General features: G+C 42.8%; 1 protein-coding gene across 1 annotated transcript; it reads right to left on the reverse strand.

Annotated features, from left to right (window-relative positions):
* Nucleotides 1-5,150: 5,150 nt before the first annotated feature.
* Nucleotides 5,151-26,704, reverse strand: LOC131945206 (dual specificity protein phosphatase 10). Its single transcript, XM_059306234.1, has 4 exons — nucleotides 24,954-26,704; nucleotides 18,017-18,178; nucleotides 16,060-16,245; nucleotides 5,151-5,428 (listed from the first exon to the last, which is right to left on the reverse strand). Exons 1-4 carry the CDS (start codon nucleotides 26,137-26,139, stop codon nucleotides 5,163-5,165), a joined length of 1,800 nt encoding a protein of 599 aa, XP_059162217.1. The 5' UTR covers nucleotides 26,140-26,704; the 3' UTR covers nucleotides 5,151-5,162.
* Nucleotides 26,705-27,026: the final 322 nt, after the last annotated feature.

Below are 27,026 nucleotides of genomic sequence, written 5' to 3' on the forward strand. Positions count from 1 at the left end.
CCTCTCCCAGCCTCGGCCGTCTCACACTCGGGCCTTATGTAACAATTGGATGCACGTTGGTAAACTCGTGCAGGCGTCTTGCCAGATTTCGCCTGTTTATGCCGAGTTCTGTTTTTAAAAAATCTGGCCATCGGGTTCAAACGACGAGGATACCGGCTCAACATTACATGCAGTCGACATGCCGGGTAGTCTGACAGGGGAGGTGATGATGATTCTCTTCTCGTCGCCGCTGACTATGTTCACACGCCCAGCCATTTTTCTTGGTAAAGTTTCCCTTTCAAACCTGACGGTCTATAGGGCAAGTGAAGTAGAGTTCACTTGTTTCTTTGACCTCGGCATATGAAGAGATAGTGTGGTCAGCACTATGCCGAGCCGCCTTTACTTTCCCTAACGTGAGTTAGATACCCATCAAAGTTGGGTGGACTCAGGGAAGGTCTACTGACTTGAACCCGGATTCGAACTCGAGACTTACGGGTTAGCAGTCCAGCTATTTTTCTTGGTGGTAATAAAGAATCTATATGCAAAAATATCGTCAATCTGCTTGCCATTAAAAAGCTTCAAAATAAACAATTTAAAACAAAACAAAAAAAAACCTTTGAAAGAAAACAAATTCAAAACGTATTCATATATTTATATTAATATCAATTTATTGAAATGTTGGTTCCATTTTTTCCAAGTCAAACATCGATTTTATGATAAACCATTAAACGTTGAACAAAATAAACGCAACATTTTAAAAATAAAACATTACACAGAATATAATTTTAACGAGTCATTAACTTAATAATAAACAACAAAAAATGTATAATAGAAGCAACATAAAATAAAAATAAAAACATAAATGCACTTTAAGTTTGTAATTGTGTTCTTTAATTATGCTTACTTTAAATATTAAATTACTCAGCAAACATCTCAAATCATTGAAGATGATACTGGTTGTATATCTACAGTATTCACATTGTGATGAAATACGACTTTAGTCGGATGTGATGAAATAATGTATGAGGGTTAGATCTTAGCTTAACAGTGGAAACAAATACAATTACAAAGTGGAAAAGATGCTGTAAAATATTAGTAAACATCTGCTTGACCTATTGTATATGCGTAAGTTTGAAATTAGAGTTACAAATAAATTATATGTACTAAAAAGAAAAATTCAAGTATTTTAAAAAAGTTTGACTAGTTATAGCTACACTGTGAAACGGATTTTGATTGAAGTCCAATTTGCTGCTAAAACAACATAAACATTCACTAGAGAATAAGGTTTTGATGTTATAAGTAGTCACTGTTAAATAAACTATATTTATCTTATAAGCCTAATACGTAAAGAAATATTCAAACACACACACCCAAAAAAAAGTAGAAAACAGTAAGGTAAACTGAAGCAAATTCAACAAAAAAGTTTAAAGTATTCTATAAATAGTCGAATCCAAAAGGCCGTATGGGTATTCGAATATATGGTTTGCAGAATCGATACCAAGGCCGAGAGAGGTTTTCGAATTGAAAGAAAGGTATTAACAGTAACGGTATCGTAATCGTTTCGGGCGTTGACTGGATTGAATGATACACAAAAATTTTTTTCACAATATCTGGAAGTTAAAAAAAAAAGATTGAAAGATGATAATGCCCTAATGTCATGTTGATGCATGACATATGTCATGTAGGTACATGACATGACATGAAAACAATCCCATCACACAAATGTCATCTATACAACATTGCTATATCGATACATATAATACCAAACACACCACTATCAAAAGTTAGAAAAAATATTGCACTCACAGAGGGAATTATCGAATACATCTGGGGAATAATTTTACAAAGTTGACTTTTTTCCATAGCACCTTTATTTTCTACGAAACAACACACTTGAGATGAGTGTGATAGAGGGACACATTTTTCCCAAGGTGCTGATGGAAATGTCCAGCGTGAAGACGGGCTCCCCTCCCAGTTTTTGACTGTCAGATATGTCCTTAGCGTGGGGTGTTTGCAGAAAAACACGACCAACACCACATGCCCGAAATAACCCGATGTTTAGTTTATCCCAACCCCGAAATTTTCGGACGTACAGAATAGCCCGACCATCAAAACTATCCGACTTGCAAGATAGCTGGTCCCAAAAACTGTCCCTACGGAATAGCCCAACCCCAATTAACTGTCCGACTTACAGAATAGCCCGACCCCTAATTCTCCCACCCCTTAAAGACCCCCAACATCTCAGATGTGTACTTGACCCCTGTGTTCAGCTAAATCCTTGCCTGTCTTTAAACTTAAGTGCTCATCAAATCATTAATCCGTCCAATACGTGACCACGAGATAGTCAGCTAGTCTAACGAAAGAGAAAACCCACGAAAATCAAGTTTATCAACCCACTAGACGCGCCGGGAACACTAGCCTGGATTTCCATCATAATCCCAACGTCCTTCACCTTTGCGCTTTAACCCAATAACAGGCATCATACCCTAGCGGTGAGTCACAGGCAACTTACAGGGAGTACAGCAACCTTGTGCCCCCTCCCCACATCATACCCACTAACGTCTGTTTCCACAAAGCTTTTTTTTTTCTGTTCTAGATTAAAATTCTTCCCTCAAGATCAGCCCTCAGATTTCTAAACTAAAACAACACGGGCCTGAGGGATCTAATGCATGAGGGTCTATCATGGGGGGGGGGGGGGGGACGTATATGATGGAAGGGATGTCTATCATGGGAGGGACGTCTATATGGCAGGGACGTCTATCATTAGAGGAACGTCAATATGGCAGGGACGTACACACTTATCACGACGGAGCGGGAATGAGGAAGGTTTTTCTAGGAGGAAATTGAAACCGGTGGTCTAACCAGTTGAGTCATGTCTGACTAGGTACCACAACATGCACCATCGCCACACAGACCACCCATGCACAGACCTCTGGAATAAACCACACGTTGGACCACTAAACCAAACACCAACCAATAATACACCAGGGTTTAAAGCAAACAACACAAATACAGGCAAGGACAGGTCTTGAAAATATACAGAAACCAATAGGGGAGGAATTGGGCATAAAGGCACTTAATAATATAAAAAAGTATTTTTTTAATATGCCATATTTATTCACAAGTGTAAACAAAATATAAACTCACACAAGACAAGTTTATCAATGTAGTCTATGCATAAAGATACATTTAAACACATATCTACTGACACGTATGTTTTATCTGTTGTTTGGTTGTATCTACCACATACACACCTCTAACAGTAAGTCATACAATTCTACACATTCACACAACACAGTAGCATATGTGCCCACACACATTCCCACACGATTTGCTTCCTCACACAACAGTTATGACGGAGTAATGTAGGAGTTGATGTGATGATGACTAGTTCAGGAATGTAGTACAGTGGTACCTGCTAGGAATTGGGTTTCACACCACAGGAAAAAAAATATTCTATTTTCTAAATGCTGCCAAAATAATTAAATGAGAATAATTTAAATAAATTTTGAATCTTTTTAGTAGTAAAAATTTTAATTTTAATTTTGCCCAGTTTTGGCAGGGACAAAAACATGAACCAAAACTTGGCTACGTTGCCTCTAGATTCATTTTAAGGTCTATGTTAGTATTGTTTTTCGAATACTTTGTCAAAATAAATTAAAAATGGTATACACAGTGACTAATGATGACATGTACACACACATAAGTATAGGTGGACTGTGTAAAACATCACACAATACCAATACAGGAAGGTTGATGATATAAGGAACCCTGAGATCCTAATGGAGAAAAAAAAAATCTGGGATAAAGCTGGAACAAAAGATTACAATAGTGGCCGTAGAGACCTTACAACAAGATGTTAAATTGTGATCGGAAACTTCTCATTTGGGGATCTTAAGTTTTAGAAAATAAATACAAAATTTACTTTAAATGACATCGAAAATATGGAGAAGAAATATTTAATGCATAGATACATTTGAAAGTTGTTGTTTTTTTAGTATTTGACTGGAATCCCATTTTTAAATGCGTTCTACTATTATAGAAAAATACAAATGGACTAATGCTTAATTATATTTGGTGTTATGCATCTCCCAGCATGATTAAAAAAAACCATGTAAAATATGAAGAAAACAAAAGTGCTGCTAGTTCACAACACAGATAGAAGGCGGTGCTACACACTGGCTGTGTAAGGTGTGTAGCTAGCTATGGAACATGTGTAGCAATCTTGACACACATATTGTGGGCCCAAAACTGGGTCACAAATCAAATGTCACATCGACTGACATCTCAAATGCCATAGCACAGAAATCACAGCTGATGACATCGGGGGCTAATGTTGACTAATTATCTGACCTTCGCCACTAATTAGCCAGGTTTTTCCAACGTTTTTTTTCTCTCCCACCGTCAAATACGCTGTGGCAACCCATTCAAATTTTGGCAAGAAAAAATAACAAGGCATGATTAGGTTAGGTCTAAGTACCGCCAGGTAACACATTGTGTTGTGTGAAACAGCACTTAATAACGTCTTATAATGGCTAGGCTCGAGCTAAATAAACAAGCCGAATGTTAAAATAAAATGTGTATACACTTTATCAAGTTACATAGAATCCAGCTTGATATTTTGCATGTGAAGAATGAAAAATAAAATGTGATGTTCACACTTTGTCTTATTCTGCAGAAGACATGTTGCCATTTATGAAAAATAAATCAATGAACTTTGTCTTTCAGCATTTTTGATGTAGTCCTGTAATAACTTGTGTCTTGTGAAGACAGATAATAATTTGTGTCTTGTGAAGACATATAATAAATAACACACATATTGTAGAAACAGGGCATTTTGGAATCATGTTTCTTTCTTGAGGAATTGGTGAATAAAGTTAGTCAGTGATCGGGCGAGCAAGTCACGTGCACATAGACTCCTTAGTAGGGGAATCTCTTTTGGTGAGGTCTGCCACTTCTTCGTGTATGTACATTGTCTTAGTGGCTGTGTTCTTGGTGGTTGTAATGTTGGCGTTGATTTTAACCACGGTTGTAAAACTTTTTAAAATTTGTTTTTTTTTAAAGTCAGTCTGACGAATGTCAAAACACTTTCATAGATGTGTCAGATACTATAGTAAATGCCATCTGACATTGATGTAGATGCCCAGCCAGGCACTGTCCCAGGAGCCCTGCCCCCCGGGGGGTCAGACGCTGCTCTCGATACCCTGAAGCCTGGGCTGGAGGATCCTGGGCGAGACGCCGTCGTTGAGATCCTGCTCGAACTCCAGTAGTTGGCCCATGAAGTTGAAGTTGGGCGAGATGATGGCCCTTTTACCCTTGACGAACTTGTAGGCGTCGGCCATGGCCATGCGGGTGTGCTTGAGGAGGTATGCGATGGTGATGGTGGCGGAGCGCGAGACACCAGCGTGGCAGTGGATCAACACCTTGGCGTTGTTCTGTCGGGCGTCATCTGTAGATGGTAAAACACGAGGGTTAAGGTACAGTCAACATGGGAAACACGAGGGTTGAATACAAATACAAATACAGTGTTTATGGAGGAACAGATGAGTTCAGAAAATGGTCACTATACAACTGAATATAATAATAAATAAGGATGTGTTGATTTGTAAAAAAAAAATATGCATGACTCAATAGAACTTTTGAACCAATCGGCGTAAACCACAGGACGAATTAGAAATCACGTGACCGGAAGTCGCAAGTTGAGGTCAGAGACAAACAAAATCCTACTCCTAGTCACCAGCTAACTCACATACACTAAAGTTGCTCCCCCCCCCCCCCCCTCCGCCATTGGCCGTTCACATGTGCTTAAGTTGGCGCCCCACTGGCCAAACACATCTGTCAATGTTGGCCTCATACGGAGCTGGCCGACTTAGCCAACATCCGTCAGATGAGCTCAGAGCTAAATCTCCTCCACCCTCCCAGTCAGTAAGACACGACTAATCTGGTCTAACACCAGTCATGCCAACCCCTCCCTTCAGACGCTTACAAACCAGACATGAACGTCGTGAATTAGTCACTTTAATCACACGAAATTTCGCACACAACTCCTCACATGAAAAAAAAAATGGGGGCTTGGTGGGAAAATTTAACATCAACAACATTACATTACCATATCCATGTCAAAACAGCTTCCTAATTGCTGTCTAGACATGACTGATACGTGTTTTCAAAAAAAAATATAAATCCCAAAATAATCGGTTTTATTAAAGTGACGTAGTAAGTGCAGTGTTACGTCATGATAAAATTCAAAGTGGCGTCAGAAAGTCGGTGACGTCATAATATTCGTTGCCATCGCCGAGTTAAATTGTCTTTACACGTGATTTAAACGGCTGCTATCAATCCACAAGAGGGAGGAAGGAAGGCGCTAAAGAGCGGTTTAAGAATGACGACAGCGAACAGCAATTTGTAGACATGGGCGTCGGCTGTGAAGGAAATCCGAGGCTGGCGTTAAAGCGATAACTCTGGAGAGAGCTAACCACGGTAATCTCGGCAAGGGTCACGTGACGCAGGCGGTTTACGAGAACATTGACTGGACAGATAAACGCACGGAACAAGTGTGTGTGTATGTGTGTGTGTGTGTGTGTGTGAGCAGTCGTCATGAGCTGAAATGATTTACGCATGCATGTGTATAGAAGAAGACAACACTTTGAGTGTAGTGGGGAGGGGGGGGGGGGTCCCAGATGGGTCGTTCAGATCAAAATCAGATCGGCCAATCATCGATGAAACAGGTTCAAGGCACTAGAGATAAAATGCTCATCAGCATGTCTATGACGCCATCAGTGTGAACTGAGTGGGATGGCTTAAGTAGAGGGTGCACAGCAAGTATGACAAGTAGACCCAGCAGACCAGGAGTAGCAAGTATAACAAGCAGACCCAGCACAGCAAGCAGACAAGGTGTAGCAAGTATGACAAGTAGACCCAGAAGAAAAAGCAGACCAGGTGTGGCAAATATGACAAGCACAGCAAGCAGACAAGGTGTAGCAACTATGACAAGTAGACCCAGCAGACCAGGTGTAGCAAGTATGACAAGTAGACCCAGCAGACCAGGTGTAGCAAGTATGACAAGCAGACCCAGCAGAGCAAGTATAGCAGACATAAGACGAGCAAGTGGCTGTGGAGCTATCAGCCACTTCTGGAACCGTTATCTGGGCGGCATGTCTTTGACTTCCTTCCACAAACTTAACTCGTCTGCTATCAACGTTTCCTGAAGGCGGTTATTCCGCTACAACAACCTTTGCAACCCCCCCCCCCCCCTCCCACGATTCCACTTGACGAAATTAACTTTTGAGAACATTTTTATCATCTCTTTATCACCTTCAAGAGAAAAAAAATCCGATTCTGTAGCATCAGGCTATAGCATCAGGTTAGCTAAAGAAATCTGTCATGATTTATGGTAACAAGAAGTTAGAAACAAATGAAATATCGATAAATCCTGGATTTAAAAAAAAAAAAAAAGTCAGCACTGTTTATTGAAATGGGAGATAACTGATGGTGGTATTAGAAAAGGGAAGCTACTGTAACATCAAATCGTTGTGAACGCAACAAAAACTAGAATTAAAAAGTCTTGCATTTAAAAAAAAAGCGAAAACAAAAATCAACTTAAAAAGTATTAAGGATATAACTGGGAAGACGTATAGTTATTAGGATATTTGAATACATTTTTTTTTTTTTTAATTCCCCGAAAATATGACTCAGGATATTAGTAAGACGCTTTAAGCACAAACCGCTCCTACCCCCGATCCACGGCTGACAGTCGTGATGACTGTATACTGGCTCAAGAGCTCGCCAATATATTAGAGAAAGGGCGTCTTTCACAGAGGGGAGGATCTGCGGGCGCCGCGGCCCACCTACACCTAAAGAGACCACGGAGTGGTGATATCTCCTCCAAACCATGTCCAAATTTAGCGCTCACGTTTAAAAAAAAATATATAATACGTCTATAATTAGATCAGCACGCTCTGGATTACTGGACATGTTGTTTACTGTTTGTTTACACGGGTGGAGGACGTCAACCTTTACGTGTTGTATCCTGAATGTTCAAACATCCTGATGTGTAATATCAACACATCATCTACACAGTGACTTCATGATCTCATCAATTATCGCGGGAAAGAAATTACATTAGAATGGATTTTTTAATTAAATTCTGATAAAGGCGTATTTAACAAACTAGTTTAAATCATCAAAATGTAAACCAAAGGACGGTTATCACTAACTGTTAACAAATTTTAACAGGGAGACAATTTAAGGACATGTTAACACATTGCCAACATAGAATTTGGAAGACGATTCATCCAAGCATGACTCTAGACTCAACCTTTATGTAAAGCATTAAAATGTCTCAAACTCTCAAAGGTGTTGAGTAAATAATAGCACTGTTTACAAGGGGGTAGTAGGGATCCAATGATTGCATGAAGCGTACAATAGAAAAATAAACAGGAAAAGCAAATGAAATAGTAAACATTTTATCCTGTCCAGTGTTTTGTTGTCAGACATCCTAAATCAGGATGACAAATGCACAACTCATCTCGGAAGTTGGGATTTAAAATTAGGATATAGGATGAGCTTAGGATGACTTCAAAGAGCTCACTTCGTACACAACAAGGAGTAAAGAGGGCCAAGTCACTCCATGTACACATTGGATGATCAAGTCACTCCATGTAGCCTACATATTGGATGAAGTTTTCTTCAGCCGTGACAAGGTCGACACTTTGACAGGGTGTCGACTCGGCCAATCATTGACTACTTGAGTCTATTAAACATTGACCTGGTCTAGATCAACGTGAGTCACTGTCACTTGAGTGACGTCACATTGACAAACCACAAGTTGGATGCGTACTTGTAGCCCAGGCAGGGGGGGGGGAAAGGGGTTTGGTAGGTTATGTACTTGGGTTAGGGGAGGTGTTATAGGCTATATTCTTGTGGCTATGGGAGGTGGGTTAGAGGTTATATATACTTGAGTTAGGGGAGGTTTTATAGGCTAGATTCTTGTCGCTATGGGGGGTGGGTTATAGGCTATATATATTTGCGGTGAGGGGATGTGGATTAGAGGCTATACTTGGTGCTATATGAGGTGTTTAAGGTTACTCGCTTATGAGTTTGTGCACTGCTGTCGTTTAGCGCGCACTATTAGGTGGTACATCTTAATTGGGGGTCTAATGAAAACGTGATGCTGGTCACCAACGTGTCACTGGTCACCAACGTGCCACGTGACGCTGGTCACCAACGTGCCACGTGATGCTGGTCACCAACGTGCCACGTGATGCTGGTCACCAACGTGCCACGTGACGCTGGTCACCAACGTGCCACGTGACTCTGGTCACCAACGTGACTCTGGTAACCAACGTGCCACGTGACGCTGGTCACCCACCAACGTGCCACGTGATGCTGGTCACCAACGTGCCACGTGACGCTGGTCACCAACGTGCCACGTGACTCTGGTCACCAACGTGACTCTGGTAACCAACGTGCCACGTGACGCTGGTCACCCACCAACGTGCCACGTGACGCTGGTCACCAACGTGCCACGTGACTCTGGTCACCAACGTGACTCTGGTAACCAACGTGCCACGTGACGCTGGTCACCCACCAACGTGCCACGTGACGCTGGTCACCCACCAACGTGCCACGTGACGCTGGTCACCAACGTGCCACGTGACGCTGGTCACCAACGTGCCATCCACCGCACAACTCGATTACGTCAGTTAGTGACCGCAGTGACCCACATTCGGCACAAGCAATTGAAAACGAGGCAGCCAGCAATAGCGACACGGGATACAGGCGCCACTCCAGACCGTTTGATCGAGTTACGACCCAGTGGTCAAGTTGAGCCACACTTAGCAGCCGCTGGTCAAGTGCTTGTTGGCCGTATGGTTTCAATTGCCAGTTGGAATAACGCGGTTAAGGCTTTGTCCCCCCCTCGCGTGAACAATTTTAGTCTCGGTCCTGATTCGTCAAGGGCGACTGGATGGTTTTATTAGTTCATGTCGACGGTGTAGGGGGAAACAGGGCTGTTGGTAAAATACTAGGGCTGTTGGTTAAATGACAGGGCTGTTGGTTAAATGACACGGCTGCTGGTTAAATGCCATGGCTATCGGCTAAATACCAACAGGGCTGTACTGTCAACGTTGACAGGGCTGTTGGCAGTAGGTCCCCTCTGGGAGGGATGAGTGGCCCACATAGAGTCCCCACACATGACTCCTCTACTCACGGATGAGTCAGTCCCGGGGTGTCGCGAGAAGATACGACGTCTCGCCAACGAGTGCTCAAGTAGGCGGGGTTCAACTGTTTTCAATTCGCCACTTGACGCCATCAGATTGGAAGTTTTATGACAAATACAAAAGTTGCTCATGGTATGGGATGCTATTTTCTGCTCGTTTTAATTAATTACAGCAATAGTGTCCCGTTGGTCTTTTAAATGACATAAAAATACACTACGAGCCTGGGGTAGAGTTTGTTTAATAATGATAAGATCTTTAACTGTGTATTTATAGTGGGTTTTTGCTGTATTTTAATAACACAGTTTTAAAACGTCCCTATGTAAACGACTGTACAACTATTTAATAAGCATTAAACCACTGGACAGCAAGGGCAGTCACTCGCATTGTAACTTCTAAGAACGGTAACTGAATGGGAAAAACTATGTTAGTCCAGCACTAAAAATTAAATTAAAAAAAAAACAAGACTGGGTAAATGTTTGCTTGGCTCTCCGAGTTTTAATTAGTGGATTCGTAAAGCACGTGCTTTAATTAAAACCAGCCAGCCAAAAAAAAAAACAAATAATTAGGAGTCACTGAATGCAATTAGCAGCCAAGAACTAAAGCGCTCATGAGATTTTCCACAGCAGAAAGACAAAAAAAACAAAACAAAACACCACGTGACTGCCGTATCCCGTCACCCACCAGCTTATCCTTGTCAATGACGGAGCCGGGGGGACGGCGCTAAACTGTTTAATACAACGGCTCTGCTAAGCTGTGTAACATAGGACAGCTTTAAGCTGTTTGATACATTCATTACGGTACCGCCTAACACATTGTCAATCTAGTGTTTTTTTATAATACCGCTAAGTCAATCCTTTCAACAAATCCCAAGTTCAAATACAGACTTGTATGAGGATAAAACAACTGGCTGAGGTCATTCCCCTGCAGAAGTTAGCATAGATTTGTTGTGCCTGGCTGTTTGTTCGTGTAACGTGTATGTTGGGGGTGTAGTGGAGCGAGTATTGAATAAGAGCAGGCATCTGTACGCCTGGTGTTTTTTTTTTAACTCCCCTTTCATGAACTAAAAAAAAAACTCGTGTCAAATAACATTTTAAAATATCGTCAACCACAATGCAGCTATCGATTCAAACTCTTCCCGCCCCCGCCCTCCCCTCCCCCAATCAAACACCGGCCTGACTCGCGCGGTCCCCTGCGGTACCTGAACTGCCAGGTATTACCTGCACGGCTCAGGGTGAGGGCGGTACCTGCTGACGTCAGATGACTCACCTACACACCGGTGTTTATACGCCAGTTTTTTTTTTTAAGATCTCTTTATCCAGAGTTAGGAAACATGTCCATTTTTATACGTAGACGTCTTTTAATATCCGCATCACAGACAAAGCTCTGGATTCAGACTAATTGCACCCCCCACCCCCACCCCGCAACAAAAATTAAAATAAAGATCTTTCCAGGATTTAAATGTGCCTGATAATTACACTTTTTTTATTTAAGAAAAATTATTAAATCTTTTTTTAAAAATGTTGGAGTAGAAAGTTGGGGGTTTGTAAAGGCGTTAGTGCGCGCGTGTGAGTGCATTTGTGTGACGGGCTGGGGAGAGGGGGGGGGGGGTGACAGTGAGTCAGACTGAAGAGACTTATGGAGAGTGGGGTGATTAAGAAGTAGCACCTGTCACTGTAACAGCTTGGGGTGGTTAGACTGCTCACCCCATAACCTTCCCCCTACCCCACCTCCCCCCATCCCGCCTCGACCTCTAGCGTAACATCTGCATGTTGACCTACATTTGATCGTGACCCGGCAGTCGGCGGTGTTTGAAAACTTTAAAACACCTTGCTGTAACAACCGGCTGGGGTGTTAGAGGCCAGACCGGCGTTTTAACCGGCGACCGGACCAACAGCCGGACAAACGATCACGGCAGACGGACGATTATTATTAGCCAATTAGTTAATTAATCCATGTTAAAAGTCTACAATTTCAATCAAGCAAAATAACCATCTTTATGCGAGACATGGTAGTTCTTTATAAAGATGTCTGATTGAGAGACACGGCAGTTCAGTATAAATATATCAATTTGCGAGATACGGTAGTTCTAAATGAAAGGGATTGAGATTGAGAATGTAATACGTTGTCTTTGTCCAAGTTATACCCAGTGAGGTACGTCAAGCTAGTCAATAAAACTATAATTTTCATCATGGAAAATTGTCATGGCGTGGGAGGGGGAGGGGAAGGGGGCGTAGTTTGTATATTCTAAACCCGTGGTGTAGGGGTGGTTAAACCACGAGACAATTAAATGAAGCGTGTCGCCGGGGGGTGGGGATACCACGCAAGAAAGTAGAAATCAATAGAAGAAATTATTGCAGACGACAATGTTGATGGTTTCAGCCGAGAACGTTGATGATTCCGAATGTTTCAAGAGGTTTCAATCGTTCTATATCAAGCATGGCGCAAATCAAATTCACTTGCGCGCAGCTACGGGCGTCACGTGGGAATGGTCACGTGATTTTTCCCCCTCGGCTTACCAAACCACAGACGATAATTTTGTTTTACAGCCTAGCTCGTGGTCAGGTTTCTTATAAATAAAATATCGGGTGAGCGCGAGATTTAAAGTGGGTGAAACCGGAAGTGGGGTAAAAAAAGAGGATTGTTATACGTGGGAATAAAAAAATGTTCCTTCGCGATGAGTGGGGTCGGAAACTCACTGTTTGAGATTCACCGAAAATAAAAAATAAATAAAAAAATAAAATAAAATGTAAAGCTAGCTGAACACTACAAATCCAACTTTATAAACCATGTTAAAACAGTTGGATCACTTGTGAATGCACATCGATGAATGAGGTAAATAAAAATTTGATCTCTGAAGTAATGGTTTCATCGCCGTTGTCATCGTCGGGGACATTATGTTGTTGAGCTCTAATCACACGAATTGTTATCTTTAGTGAAGTCTGAAATGTGAACTTGTCTCTCGGAGCTAAACTAACATAGTGTTGTGTAATATTGTAATGTCAAATGTCTTCAGTTTGTTTGTCATCTTTTCATTTTTTCAATACAGGAGTGCAGTTTTATCAGAATATCCAATTTTTGTCAAAAAGCAGAAATAATAAAACTAAAACAAAAAGCGATGACGTTAAAAAAAGAAAGTTGATTGAATTGTTTTATCTACTTGAACAAAAAAAAAGGAAAAGAAAAAAGAAAGAAAAAAGGGAAATAATCTAAATCCGGGCGCACAGACAACTCCCAAAAGATTTCCATGAAACAAACGGTATTGAGAGAACAAGAGGAGGGTAAGAGAGGCGTAAACAATCGATTTTGTTCTTCCTCCGAACACGAGACAAACGCGAGAACAAGAGACAATCACGAGAACACAAGAGAACACGTTTTTTTAGGTGATCCCGAGTTGTCCATGTTTGTCATTTTGGTGTTGGCAACTTGTAACAGGCCAAGGTACAGTGTATCAAATAACTGCAGCGTCTCGTCAATTCTCGCGGCCTCACGGAGACATGCACGAGACTGGTGCGTGTGAACTCACGGCCTATTTTATCACTCAAGGTGATATGGTAGTTGTTTTAATACGAGATCCAAATTAGCAAGAACATAAGCACTAACTCCACTGTGTTCGTATCACGGCCTTAGAAAGTATTAGCGTGTTTCGGTTACTCTAGTTTCTAGTAACTTCTGGTGATGAGCCTTCATACGGTCGTCAATACATAGACCAGACAGATACATGAGAAGTATAGGATGTCGTAGCGAAAAATCCTATCGAAGATAACGCCAATGAATAAAAGATTTTTTTTTACAAACAACTCCGTCTATAATCGTATGACTAATTCCATTCACTAAGTACCATGAGCACTTCTGATCAGTGGCGTAGGCAAGGGGTGGTGTTAGGAGGGGGGGGGTCATAACCCCCATAGACCCCTCGGTATATATATATATATATATATAAAGTATGAGGGGGTGCAAATCGAAAGTTTGAGGAGGGAGGTGCAAATCGAAAGTTTGGGGAGGGAGGTGCAAATCGAAAGTTGGGGGGGGGGGGGGGGTGTGCAAATCGAAAGTTGGGGGGGGGGGGAGTGCAAATCGAAAGTTTGTCCCCGGGTAAAAATTGGAACCCCCCCCCCCCCCTTGAGACGATCCTGGCTACGCCACTGCTTCTGATGTTTTCACTAACTCTATCCACCTTGGTTATGGTCCACTGACTGATGTAACACCTGCCTGCCACATTACCAAGTTCAACTCAACGAGTTATGCACTAAAGCCTTTCTTCATTATTTCTATTGTAAAGAGATTAAAAAGCAAGGCGCTGAATAATTAGTATCGATGTGCTAATTAAAGAATTCGGTAATTAAAATGGTGGACGGGGGTGACGACGTTGGAAGTTTGAAGATCTAAGAGATAACATTTGTAGGAAGGATGTAGGGAGGGCGTGGGGAGGGGGAGGACCTTTGTGACTAAGTTAAGGCATCAATGGAATGAAAGTATGGCTAACGGCAGATAAAATCAGCCCAATGAGGCGCTGCTACCAACTACAGGGTGGGACCTGATGGTATAAAAAAAAAATTTTCTTCCAGACTTGCATTAATGATTTTATTTTAGGGAGAGAAAAAAGATTTTTTTTTTTTTTAAAAAAAAGGAAGGTTTAGAAAAAAAAAGAAAGGTTTTAAAAAAAAGGCATCTCGGCCGGGTCATTGTTCTGATGCTTGCGTCATTGTAATCGATGACCACGAGGAGCCCTGGCCATCTGGAACTCAAATCTGGCCGTCATTCCGATGCCAAATATTCAAACGTCTGGGAGGCGGCAGTTTGAATTGGTCCCAGGGTGTGTGGTTTGGGAGAGGGGGGGGGGGGGGAGGAGAGAAGTGAGGTGACTTCATGGTAATGTCACAGTGAAACTACGCGATATTTGGGTTCGTGTGAGAAAATTTGTGGACAGTCTAAAACGTCGATACTGGACTAGAGAAATATCCTAATTGGTGCCTAGCGGGTTTACATGAGGTGGGGGAGGGGGGGGGGGGGGTGGGCGGAGTTCAACCTAAAACAAGAAAAGCGTTGTGTGTCTGACGTCACAAGCTCCATTACACCCCCCCTCCCCTGGACAGCCAGGCTCGGGTGGCGGTCATTAAGGAGGGAGAGGGGGTGGGGAGTACCAAGGTTGTCAATGACGTCATCGACACAGTTTAGCAGAGCGGGAGTGAGTCATGATTAATTAGTCCCTTCGTTATGCAAATGAGGGTGCCAGACTTTGTGGTGCACTGGGCCACCAGCCCTGCGAGCCTTTATAGAGCCAAGACAAGAGAGTAGCACTAACAGTAGTCTCAAGAGGTCAATAAAGGAAATAGAACATTTTGACACATTCCTGCTAGTGTAATATATTGTATTACAGCAATGTGTTCGTTTATTTAAAAATCTAAGCTTAGATAATTATGAGGTAAGCGTGAGGTATGTATAAGGTAAGTGTGACACTTCAAGTGTTGATATATCTACCGTCTCTCATCAGCATTAATTTACACATCCCCTTACCATACCTGATATTTCTTAATCCATCCACACCACCCCACACAGCACTTCACAAAACTACACCTCTCCATACCACACAACAAACTACACCCCTCCATACCACACCACAATACCCTGCACACATCCCCAAAGTCTGAGACCTTGCCATACCTCTAAAACCTGGAAGCCCTACCAAGCCCCATCTAGACATGACAAGACCAGACTACCAACATATAACATCTAATGATGAATCCTTTCATCGTCCAAGTACCACCGAAACCGTTACAAAAACGTGTCGGAAATGCCTTCTGGTTAATTGATCTCAAATACATGGCTTTAAACCTCACTCAAATAAGAATCGACTACTCACCGATATATTCGATTGCCTCCTCAAAATACTGTTTCAGGTTCTGCTGTGCGTTGTCAGATGCCGGTATTCGCTTGTATCGAATCCCTTGCTCATCGTAATACTGGGGCACGTGTGACGTCACGTTCAGGACATAGCTGATGTTCAGGCTCCGCAGTCGTGATAAGTCTTTGGCGTCACGCTCGTTCCCTGAACAAAATAGTTCCACGTTTATTTACAACGTTTATGTTACATTAAGTCAAATATCTTATTGAAACATAAAAGCTTTAAAGTATAGGCCTACTACTTCTGGCTTTGCACTTAGTTTAAATAATTAATGTGTTCTATTTATTGAAGATAGTTTTTCAACATTTAAAGAACTTATTTTTTATTTCAAATTTTGAAGAAGAAAAAAATGTCTAAAAGGATGACTTGAAATAATGAAAGAAAATGTTACTCTAATAGCCCCCCCCCCCTTCTTTCCTCGGGATTTAAATTAGAAAATCGAACGAGATTTAATCGATAGCTAGTAGAAAATCTGGACACCCCGTCTCTTGCCAGTTCCACATTAGCAGACGGCAGAGATTTTCTCCTCTCTGCCTAATCCTTACATTTTCTCGCCGTCTGCCCAGATTTCTTCACCTTGCTGCCATAGTTACAGGCTAGTTAGGGGGGGGGGGAGGGGTCTGATGGGTGGAGTCGTAGGTCTAAACCTATGGCTAAATACGCTATGGCCACTGTCGCAGGTCTAAACCTATGGCCACACACCATATGGCCAACGCCGCAGGTCCAGAACCTATGGCCACAAACCTTATGGCCACCAAGTCGTAGACCTACACCTAAGACCACGCCATTAAGAGCCACCAAGTCGTAGACCTACGGCCAGCCTCGTGTGAGATCATTATTTCGTCGTCTGTCACCCACCCCGAGGTAATGGGACGACTGGCACCCTCTCCAGCCAATCCATCAATCAGGCTGCTGGATCTTCAGGACTGCCCCAGTCCCCGGGGACCAGGACAGATCCCCCAAACACGAACACCATGACAGTGTAATTACTTGAGAGAAGTAGACTTTTTTTAACTTCATCCCCACCTACACACTCACACTCCTGTCCCCGTAACTATGGAAGATCTTCGAAAAAAAATTCATGTTAAAAAATATCACCTTTGAAATTTGTAATTTTAGTATGTTCTAGCATCAATATACGCACGCATTCAAATTCCTTCTAATCTAATATCTAAAATTGTTTATTCCACAACTTTAAAAGATATACCCCCCCCCCATTTTTTTTTGTACAAGAGCAAGAAGTATTGCGTTCTAATCAAGCCATACTCTGCCTTTTAAACGGGACTAATATAACCCCGTCCCGCCGTCACCGCCCCCCCCCCCCCCCACGGGCTAATCAAACGGTCACTCAGTCCACCTGTCTGGCTCCAATGAGGCGGACCAACCAGGCCCCCAATTTTCACGTGTAGCCCTGACAGAAGTCTGGGATTTCTCCCGCCCTGGCAGAAATGATCTCTTGATCCTTCGACCCGCCCCCCCCCCCCCCTCACCCGTCTGGCATTCAAGTTCCCTCCTCGGGTGAGCACATACAAGGCTGACCTTGAACAAGGTCCACCTCAATAGGTCAGTGGTTGAGAATATTACAGCGGTATATAAAGTAAATGTAAGTCGAACGGATCAGGTAGTTTAGTGAAAGCAAATTGGTGGTTTGACGGCGTAGAGAGGCATGAAGTAATCACACATATTAGCATATAACAGCAACAATAATAATTAATTATGACAATTAATGCCAACTAACACCGTATTGCTTACTCAGAAACACGTTAAAAACGTAAATGCTGTTCTGTCTTTCACTCTCATAGACACACACAAACTCAATTACATACACTCGTGTACACACACACACACACACTCATACACACAATATCTCAATTGCAATCGCTCACACACACACACACGCCCCGTGATGACTGACCGAGATAAAGGAATGGCAAAACTTGTGAGGCTGTGGCGGATTCGATCTCCGGCTCCTGGACGCCGTTGGTGGGGCTGTAGAGCAGCGGCTTGTGGATCTCCATGCTGCGGCAGCTGGAGCGGCACAGCGCCTCATGCTCGATGCTGAAGCTCTTGAAGCCGCCTGCAATGGGGAGAGACATTACAGGTTAGGTTAAATACTCGAGGCGGGATTGTGGATATGGATGGTGGATACTGAGTGGTGGATAGTGGGTGGTGGATAGTGGGTTGTGGATAGTGAGTGGTGGATACTGGGTGGTGGATACTGAGGTGGATACTGGGTGATGGATAGTGGGTGGTGGATACTGGTTGATGGATATTGGATGGTGGATACTGGACAGTGGTTTATGGATAGCGCGTTTGGAGTTGGGATCACCTGAGTGAGCTATATTAATCTGAACGGCTGGTCTTTCAATCCTATCAAACCCCTGTCCCCAAACACTGATAACTTTTCCGTTATAGACCGCAATGTCTGAAAGGCACTGGGGTGTTTGTGTCTTTAAGTATCGAATTATTCCAGAAAGTTGAGATCATTAAAAAAAAAAAAAACCACCCAGACAACACAACTACGATAGTGTCTACCCAGTTACAATTATACCCTAGTATCCACACCATTAAAAATGTAGGGCTAATTTAATAACACACTGGGGAAAATGTTGGACTAATTTAGTAAGAATTGGTCCGGTCGCCGCAAGATCAGGTCATGCAAACAAAATGTGATGTTGTCGCTTTAACGTCGAAGTTGATGATTCATTGACGGTCTAGCTTGAGTAGACGGCAGGCAGACGGGAGGAAGACAACAGTGAAGGGGGTGAAGGAAAATAAACCAAACGGCAAGGTGGGGAGGGGGGGGATTACGGGCACGTTAAAAACACGTGGCAGAATAATGCAAACGGTGAGCAACGACTTCAGACAGGAGGGGGGGGGGGGGGAGACGACGCTAACTCCGAGGCAGGGACAAACGGGGGTGGGGGGGGGGGGGGGTCGAGGCGCTATAATTTGATGCAGGGACAGACAAACACGGGGGTCGGGACAAGCAGATGCCGCAGGAAGGTCACGGAGCGTCTGACCCCAAACGTGGCAGGAAGCGCGAGATTCGCTCACAAGTCAGGGGTCAAAGGTCGAGGGTGCAGAAACGCTGAAAGGACCGGCGGGGGAAGTGGCACTCGCTGTGACCTAGAACGTCAAGCTGGTGATGTTTCTCTCACGTCAGGTGGGGCCCTAACTTACACATTCTTAAAGACAGGGCAGGCTAGGAGAGTCATCAGACCGAACCATCGCATTGTGCTATCATAACATAACACGTAAAGATAACGTAAACTTAAGTACGTATAATGATGACTAAGTTAAATCATTTATAATTTAGTGAGACCAGAGATAGAATATCGAGTGAATTGTGTAATTTGAGGTTATGAGCTGACCACAGAATCAGGGCGAATTCTCATTTTATATCGGTTGAAAACGTGCGGTTTTGAGGGTGAAATATTGACATTAATTATTAAAGAAATGATTTTCACATGTTTAGCAAAAGGTCTCTGTTATTTATAGAATCCAACGTCACGAATTTCCATTAAGACAAGCACAGTTTATAATATCCGGCTGAATTACGTGTTAGGAAATCAAGTCAACGCGGCTGTGAAAAACAAGCTCGGAATTAGGGAGGGTCTCTTCACACGTCTTAGGGCTCGAGACATGATACGGATAGGTTGCACAAGGGCGGAGAAACACCAACACGTCACGGCTATTTATAGATGCGGGGATTCCGTACCGTCGCTGCTTCGCTGAGCTTTAAACTTTCTTCTTCAGCGAACACAAACGTGGAAGTAAATACCACGAGTGCACTTCAGATTCACATAGTAAACAGACATAGCAGTCACATAAGTTGGAAATCGGATGTATCAATTAACTAGATAAATACATTTCATTTTATTCGTTAAAAACCCAACATTTTTAGAAAAAAAAATAATCAGGGCGTTTCTCGTCTAAATTCTACAAAAACCGAAACTTGAGAAATGTATTTCAAACGCAAGTATTTGTAATACTATTAGTCCATTTATAATTTTTATACCATTAAGGAGCTTTAAAAAACTAATAGGTTGATCATGAGTCATTATATTACTAAGATGTTTAAATGGTATGACTATTTCTACTTATAAAAACAAGGAAGATAACCAACGTATGATGATTAGTCTATAACAGGAGAGATTAAAAGGAAAGGTCGGAATGGTCTAGTTCATTTAAAGAAGGATTGAAGACCACCAAATTCACAAGCAAAACGAAATCCAGTCACTTTTTGTCTTCAGTGAATTCAAATTCTTGGTGGGAGCTGCCCATTCCCCCCCCCCCCCCCCTTACGACAATTAACCCCTGCCAAAAAATGGTTGTCAAGTTAGTCATCCCATCCACCAGCCTCTTCAGCCCTCAACACATCCTCCGTGCTGGACCGTGACACGCGACATTCCTGCCCGATTACACGCCCCTGGTTTGACTAAACCACAAAGGGGGTTGTGTCCCCTGCGTTAATCCACTCCACTCTCGGCCAGCGCGTACGTAAGTCCTAACACAATCAACGAGATTCTCGCTTCATTTGGCGCGAGATCTCGCCCAAAGAAAAAAAAATCTATCTGATTCACCATGAAGTAAACACTGTAGTGTCGTACCCCCCCCCCCCCCCCCATCCACTAATGCTCAGCTTTGTTAAACGATCACCTCGCTTTGTGAACAGAAAAACAGCTTTGTTGATTAGCCGGTGGAGTCTTAGATGACGTGGCCAGCGAACTTAACCACTACGTATTCATGTTTATCTCGCCCCCCCCCCCCCCATCCACTCCACCGCCCTTTGCTCCCTACCAGCTGTGGGGTCGAGAGTAGCACAACTCATGTGGTCTACACGCAAACGAGGTCAAATATAGCGCTCGAGACCAAAAGTGTGTCAAGTTCAAGATTGTGTTTGCACGCACCAGTCCGTCAATTGTGCAGACATCAAAATGTGCAAATCGTGCAGCTGTCAAAATGTGCAAATCGTGCAGCTGTCAAAATTCGCAAATCGATTATCTATGCTGAGACTGCTGCAAGTTACATAAAGTATCACATCTGTAACAATGTCATTGTTACATACTTGTTACATAAGTTGTCGCATCTATGACAACACAATAAGGTTAACAGCTGAAGCTGGTGTTGAGTTGTCTACTCACGCGGACCTCCACCCCCGACCCATACCCAAATCTGGACGTCCTGTTGGCTTAGTGATACACCATCACTATTGTGGTCAGGTTTTAAGTTTCTGGTTATGACTTATTGACTAGTGGTTAGACACTGGTCATGGCAAGTTTCTAAAACAAATTTTTGAGGAGGGGGCTGATATACCCAACTAAAAATAAACTTACACGAACGAAAGTATACTTTTATATGTATACATAAAAGATCCATACTTTAGACTTTTAATGTACACCGTGACGATCAATACGTTTTAAAGGATAACCTTTAACACAGACGATATACCTAGTAAAATGTCAGCGAATTGCGTGCATTTAGCTTTTTAAAAAAAAAAATATCCCTTTGTATTTGTGCCTAGAGCTAAGCTTATCTTTAATAAATAAGACTTAACTATATTGCACTGGCGTTCAAACTGTTTTTGTTTTTTTATTTACCTGCAGAAAAAAAAAACATGAGAGAAAAAAAAATAGAAGCTTTCGACGTCAGTGTTTATTGAGCGGTGGGTGAGTCACGCCGGATCCAGGTCAATGTACCGCGATGTCGTGTCTACCGTCTGCTCGACAGTACGGTGATAGACACAAGTACAGAGGGGACCGGGGGGGGGGGGGGGGGGGGGGATTTATAGCTCGTGATATAATAAACTGGTCTAGAGAGATAAAAAGTTGGGGGGGGGGGGGGTATAATATAGAAGACAAAGACTTACTAGACGATGGTTGAGAGATGAAAGACGTAGGAAGACTAAATATTCTTATAAAAACTAAAGAACGAGAATTGACTAACTGCTGTAGTAGAAATGATAGAAAGATAAAGACGAAGTTGATATGCTGATCAGTTGATTACATTACAAGTTAGTTGATTAGAACTTTAGGAAATAAAGTTTTTTTAAAGTGTTGTAACTAGCAATAAAAATAATAAGTTTCATAAATAAAGGAAATAATTAACAAAAATTAGGCTCGCATGAAAATCGGTGTAGCATATGTCAATAGATTTAACTGTAGCTTTAACAAAAGCAATGAAAATAAAAATCATCGCATTTTATTCTTTCAGGGTTATGCGCTGTGGTTTGTGGGAAGTGACCTAGATTCACGTTTGTTTACATTTGTGTCTGAGTCATCATTGCTGACCATTTCTGTCAACGTTTTTTTTAAGTGGGGAGACTTGTTATGGCTAGATTGGACTAGTTGTTGCTGAAATGTGTAAGGGGGGGGGGGGGGGGGTTGAAGCCAAAACGTGGTCTTAATCACAGGCGAAGAATAATAAACATATTTTTTAAACCTGGTGGTGCATGGTAGATAGACTGGCTAATATATAGTGATGGTGTATAGTATAGACAAATAACATTAAAAAATCTCCAAAAAAAATAAATAAATCTAAAACATATGTAAAGACAGACCACGCGGACATAAAATACAAATGAAAAGGAATCTACCTTATATATTTGAGTTTTTTTATAATTATATGATGTCCCGTTATGAATATAGAAGTGAAACTTTGAACAAACTATTAAATCTTTAATAATAATCATTAAAAAAGTTTTAAAAAACCCACGTTTTCTGATTGAACTAAAAAGTAGAAAATAAATACTATACATCACAATAATGCAAGCGATCACTCTACTATAAGCTATCAAAAACGTGGGTCGCCGAAGTAAAAGTTATATTACTATTGATTAGATAATACTATTGACTTTTATTAGGGAGCTTGTAGAGAGTCAACAGTATTAGAAACTGTAAGAAAATCACGGCGCCCCACGTTTTTGATAGCTTATAGTAGAGTGATCGCTTGCATTATTGTGATGTATAGTATTTATTTTCTACTTTTTAGTTCAATCAGAAAACGTGGGTTTTTTAAAACTTTTTTAATGATTATTATTTTCTACTTTTTAGTGTTTGTCTGTTTGTTTGCATGTAAATCTTGCTATCGATTTTATCTTTTCACTTTTTTTTTGGGTAAACGAAGACAACTCGTAAAAAGACAACTCGTAAAAAGACAACTCGTAAAAAGACAACTCGTAAAAAACACGTTGTGTGAATACGTTACTGACTAGAACACATAGATTTGAACCCGTGTCGAGTGGGATAGCAATCGTGTGCCCAACCACTCGACCATATCGTCTCCCCCAAACTGGCCACCAGTTGTTACGTTATGGTTGTTTGTACACAAACACAGCGTGACAACTACTCAGTAAGCAAAAAGAGGGGGAGTGCCGAACCTTGTTTTCGTCAAATTACAGTTACTGGGTAATGTCCCTTTTCCCCCACGTTTTTTGGTACAATTATATAGCGGTCTAAAATGATCAATAAAATGTTTCCATGGATTAATTTAGTAATAATAACAATTGAATATTCAATGGTCATCCAAAAGAAAGCTTCCCTGAAAATTTCAGCGCGCTAGCTAACTGGGAAGTGCCAGAAATTTCGATCGCAAGATTGGATTGGAAAGACAAACACAGAAAGACACAGAGAAAGCAAGTTAAAGAAAACGTGGGAAAAAAGAAAACACCCAAAAACTACAATTTAGTAATCACAGTTTAAACACATCAACTTTTGAGGAAAGTGGGAAGACATTTGTAATTTAACTTCCTGAGTAGTGGTGACAACAGGGCGGATTTTTTAGCCTAAATTTAACAAGACTGTTCTTTTATTTAGTTAAACGTGTGCTTATTGTGAAAAACAATAGCCATTGTACTAGTAACGTGCAACGACTACTCGTCTCAAACTACAGGAGAGTTCGTGTTGACAACAAAAACCAGTGACGTCAAATTTTGCGTCATCCACAAAACATCCTGCAAAGTCGTGACATCATTCAAATAACTAGGCTAAAACTTCAAGAGGTTTGTAATGTCATGGCTGAGTGTTTGTCAGTTGGGCAGGCCAGTCGTCAGAGGGTCTTGACCTATTAGGTACTGCCAACCCAAATTGTGACCCCCCACCCCCACCCAACTTTAAAGTCTGTCATGAAATGTTTACAAGCGTTGATATATCACTGGAATTAACGGGTAAGATGAGTTCTTGAAATAAATTCGGCTTGTAGGTTTATATAAACTATGTAAACGTGTGCATTTATACTTGGTGAATGTATGCTTTGAGTGAAATGAGGCGTGTATTTATACTTGGTGAATGTATGCTTCAAGTGAGACAGGGTCCCAGCAAGACAAAAATCTGGCAAAACTCAAAGGAAAACAGATGCCCATTCATTAAGTTGGTGGCTCGTGATAGAGAGATGTAAATTTGAACCGCACACGACTTTGTGGAGGGAAAACTAGCCATTATTTTGTCACACACTAAAGCGGTTGGGTGGTGTATGGGTTGGGGTCAAGCTCATAGTTTGGATTAGAGGATGTGAGTGTGGATTGGAGTCATGATTTGAGGGTGGTTTTGGATTCAGGTTTGTGAGGAAGGTTATAGATCTAGATTCTGTTAAGATTCAGACACACCATAACTTGTTAATTATGTGCAGCCTAATCATTCTGTATATTAAATTAGAATGGAACAAAGCTGACGATAAAATACTGTGGTGAGCAGACATTAAACCACACATATAAAAGTCCCGTCTCTTGTTACATATTCATTGTACTCTGCCAGCGTCTGGCTGCCTATGCATCATACTCCCCAAGATACATGTAATTAAATGTCTGCACGCCATAACCCAATCAACCCGAGTGACGTAACAATTAGACTTACCGTCCAACAGATGGACGTCGTTGCCGTCCCTCAGCAGTGACGTCAGCACCGTACAGAGGGCGGTGTCCTGGCTCTGTGACGCCTCAGCAAAATCCTGCAGGCAGGTGTGGTCGTCGTAGACCACGATATCCATGCTGGACGAGCACGAGGACTTCCGCTTGGTGGAGGGCGAGGCCGTGGACTCTTTCATGCCCAGAATGTCAAACACAGAACTTTTACCCATCTGGATGCGCCGCCGGTTGAAGCGGTCGGTGCAGCAGAGGTTGACGGCGCCCTGGATGTGGTTGCGGTGGTAGGAGTTGGAGGAACGGACGTCGATGAGGAGGACAGGTCTGGAGGTGTTGACGGCCACGGCCAGGTGCTCGGGGGTCATGGATTTTAACTTGGCTTTCGGGGACGAGTTGGAGAGCGAGGGCGGGGTGCAGGCCGAGATGGCGCTACAGACGATGCCGCAGCCACAGCTGTTGACCACCGGACTGGACAAGGGGGACATACGGGTGTTGTTGATGAACGCGGTGGTGGGGGAGGTGGCCGTGTTGTTAGACTTCTGGTAGTTGTTGCTCGGAGGGTTGGAGTTGGTGCTGCACGAGTAGGAGTAGGAGGAGGACGAGGAGAAGGTCTGGGTGTAATGGACGACGTCGGACGGGTGGATGGAGTTTCCGGTCGGGGAGGAGCTCCCACGGTTCAGCTGTTGGTTCTGGAGGTTGATGTGCAGGTGGTTAGGGTTACCCGGAAGTGACGACGCCGGGGTCGAGAAGGGCAGGGTGCAAAAGTCAAGTTTAGATTTCTTGGAGGTCATGTGGGTTTCTTCCACAATCAGCCGCGACGGCCGGTTGACGGTGTTGCCGGACGTGACGACACGGCCGGACAGGTTGGCGGCGTTGTAGGACACCCCGCCGGTGTGGTGACACTGGGCGAGGTTCAGGTTGAGCTTGAGGTGGCGGCGGGCGTTCCAGGTGCTGAGTTTGGCGTTGGTGTGGTGAAGTGGGGTGGGGGCCAGGACGCTGACGTCTCCTGCTTCGGGCATTTGGCTGTTGAGTTTGTTCGCCAGCTTGTTGTCCCTGGGCTCGATGTTGCTGAGGCTGGTGATGTTGCTGAGGCTGGTGATGCTGCTGGTGATGGAGTTTCTGGGGTGAGTACGGCGCGTGGGGCGATCACACGACGACGGTTCGACCAGGATAACCATTACCGAAAGGTAATCCAGGAAGCATCAGTTCGAAGAGCGAATCACGCTGTAGCCACTACCCGAACTCAACTCACGGTCAAATTCGCTTGAGACCTCCATCACGATTCGAACATCATAGTATTGGTTTCCACGCACAAATTGAAAATGTGAAACAGAAATGTCTCCAATATTTCACTAGCTTGAATCTGAGAATTTTAGCTTGAAAATAAAGCAATGTAAGTCACAATTAAAATATTAGTAATTAAAATTTAATGAACAATACCAAAATTCAACACGTTGTCCAAACTTGGTTCGATTTTTAAAAATATATTGACGTGTTGTTGTTGTCTAAAACAGGGTTAAAATAATCCACTGTCAAGAATATTTGTTACACTGTTGCGGCGAGCTGGTATCGGATTAGTGAACACGATCACATGAACACATCCTCACTCACACAGCGTGTATATGCAACTGGTCCAAGATAGGACCTAGAGAACACACACCACAGTCGAATTAAAACTGGGATATGACTAAACTCCGGCTGATGTGAAAACACCTGTTCGCTTTTTGAGCGGGCCGTGTCAGCTACACGCCTGCCTCGGCCTCGCGTGTCTCCCCCTTGCGCGAGACGTAGCGGTGTTTTCCGACGAATCAAAACTACGAACTGGCACATCGCCGAGCCGCGTAGCCAGCCAATCGCCGCTCGCTACGGCGTGTGAATGAACTGTCGTGCTGCTCATAGAAGGGAACGAGGGGAGATAAAAAGAAAAAAAAATAGAACCGCGATGAATCAATGAAAGAACTCGCATTAGTCATCGTGTTTTAGGGGTTTCCTGAACGCTGCGCCACCTAACGAGGGAACCCCGAGCGAAACTTCCCCGCGCTTTTATAGCGCTGGTTGAGTTGCT

Source organism: Physella acuta, unplaced genomic scaffold, assembly GCF_028476545.2.
Source record: "Physella acuta isolate Inbredline_101_S28 unplaced genomic scaffold, ASM2847654v3 ptg000531l, whole genome shotgun sequence".
NCBI lineage: Eukaryota > Metazoa > Mollusca > Gastropoda > Physidae > Physella > Physella acuta.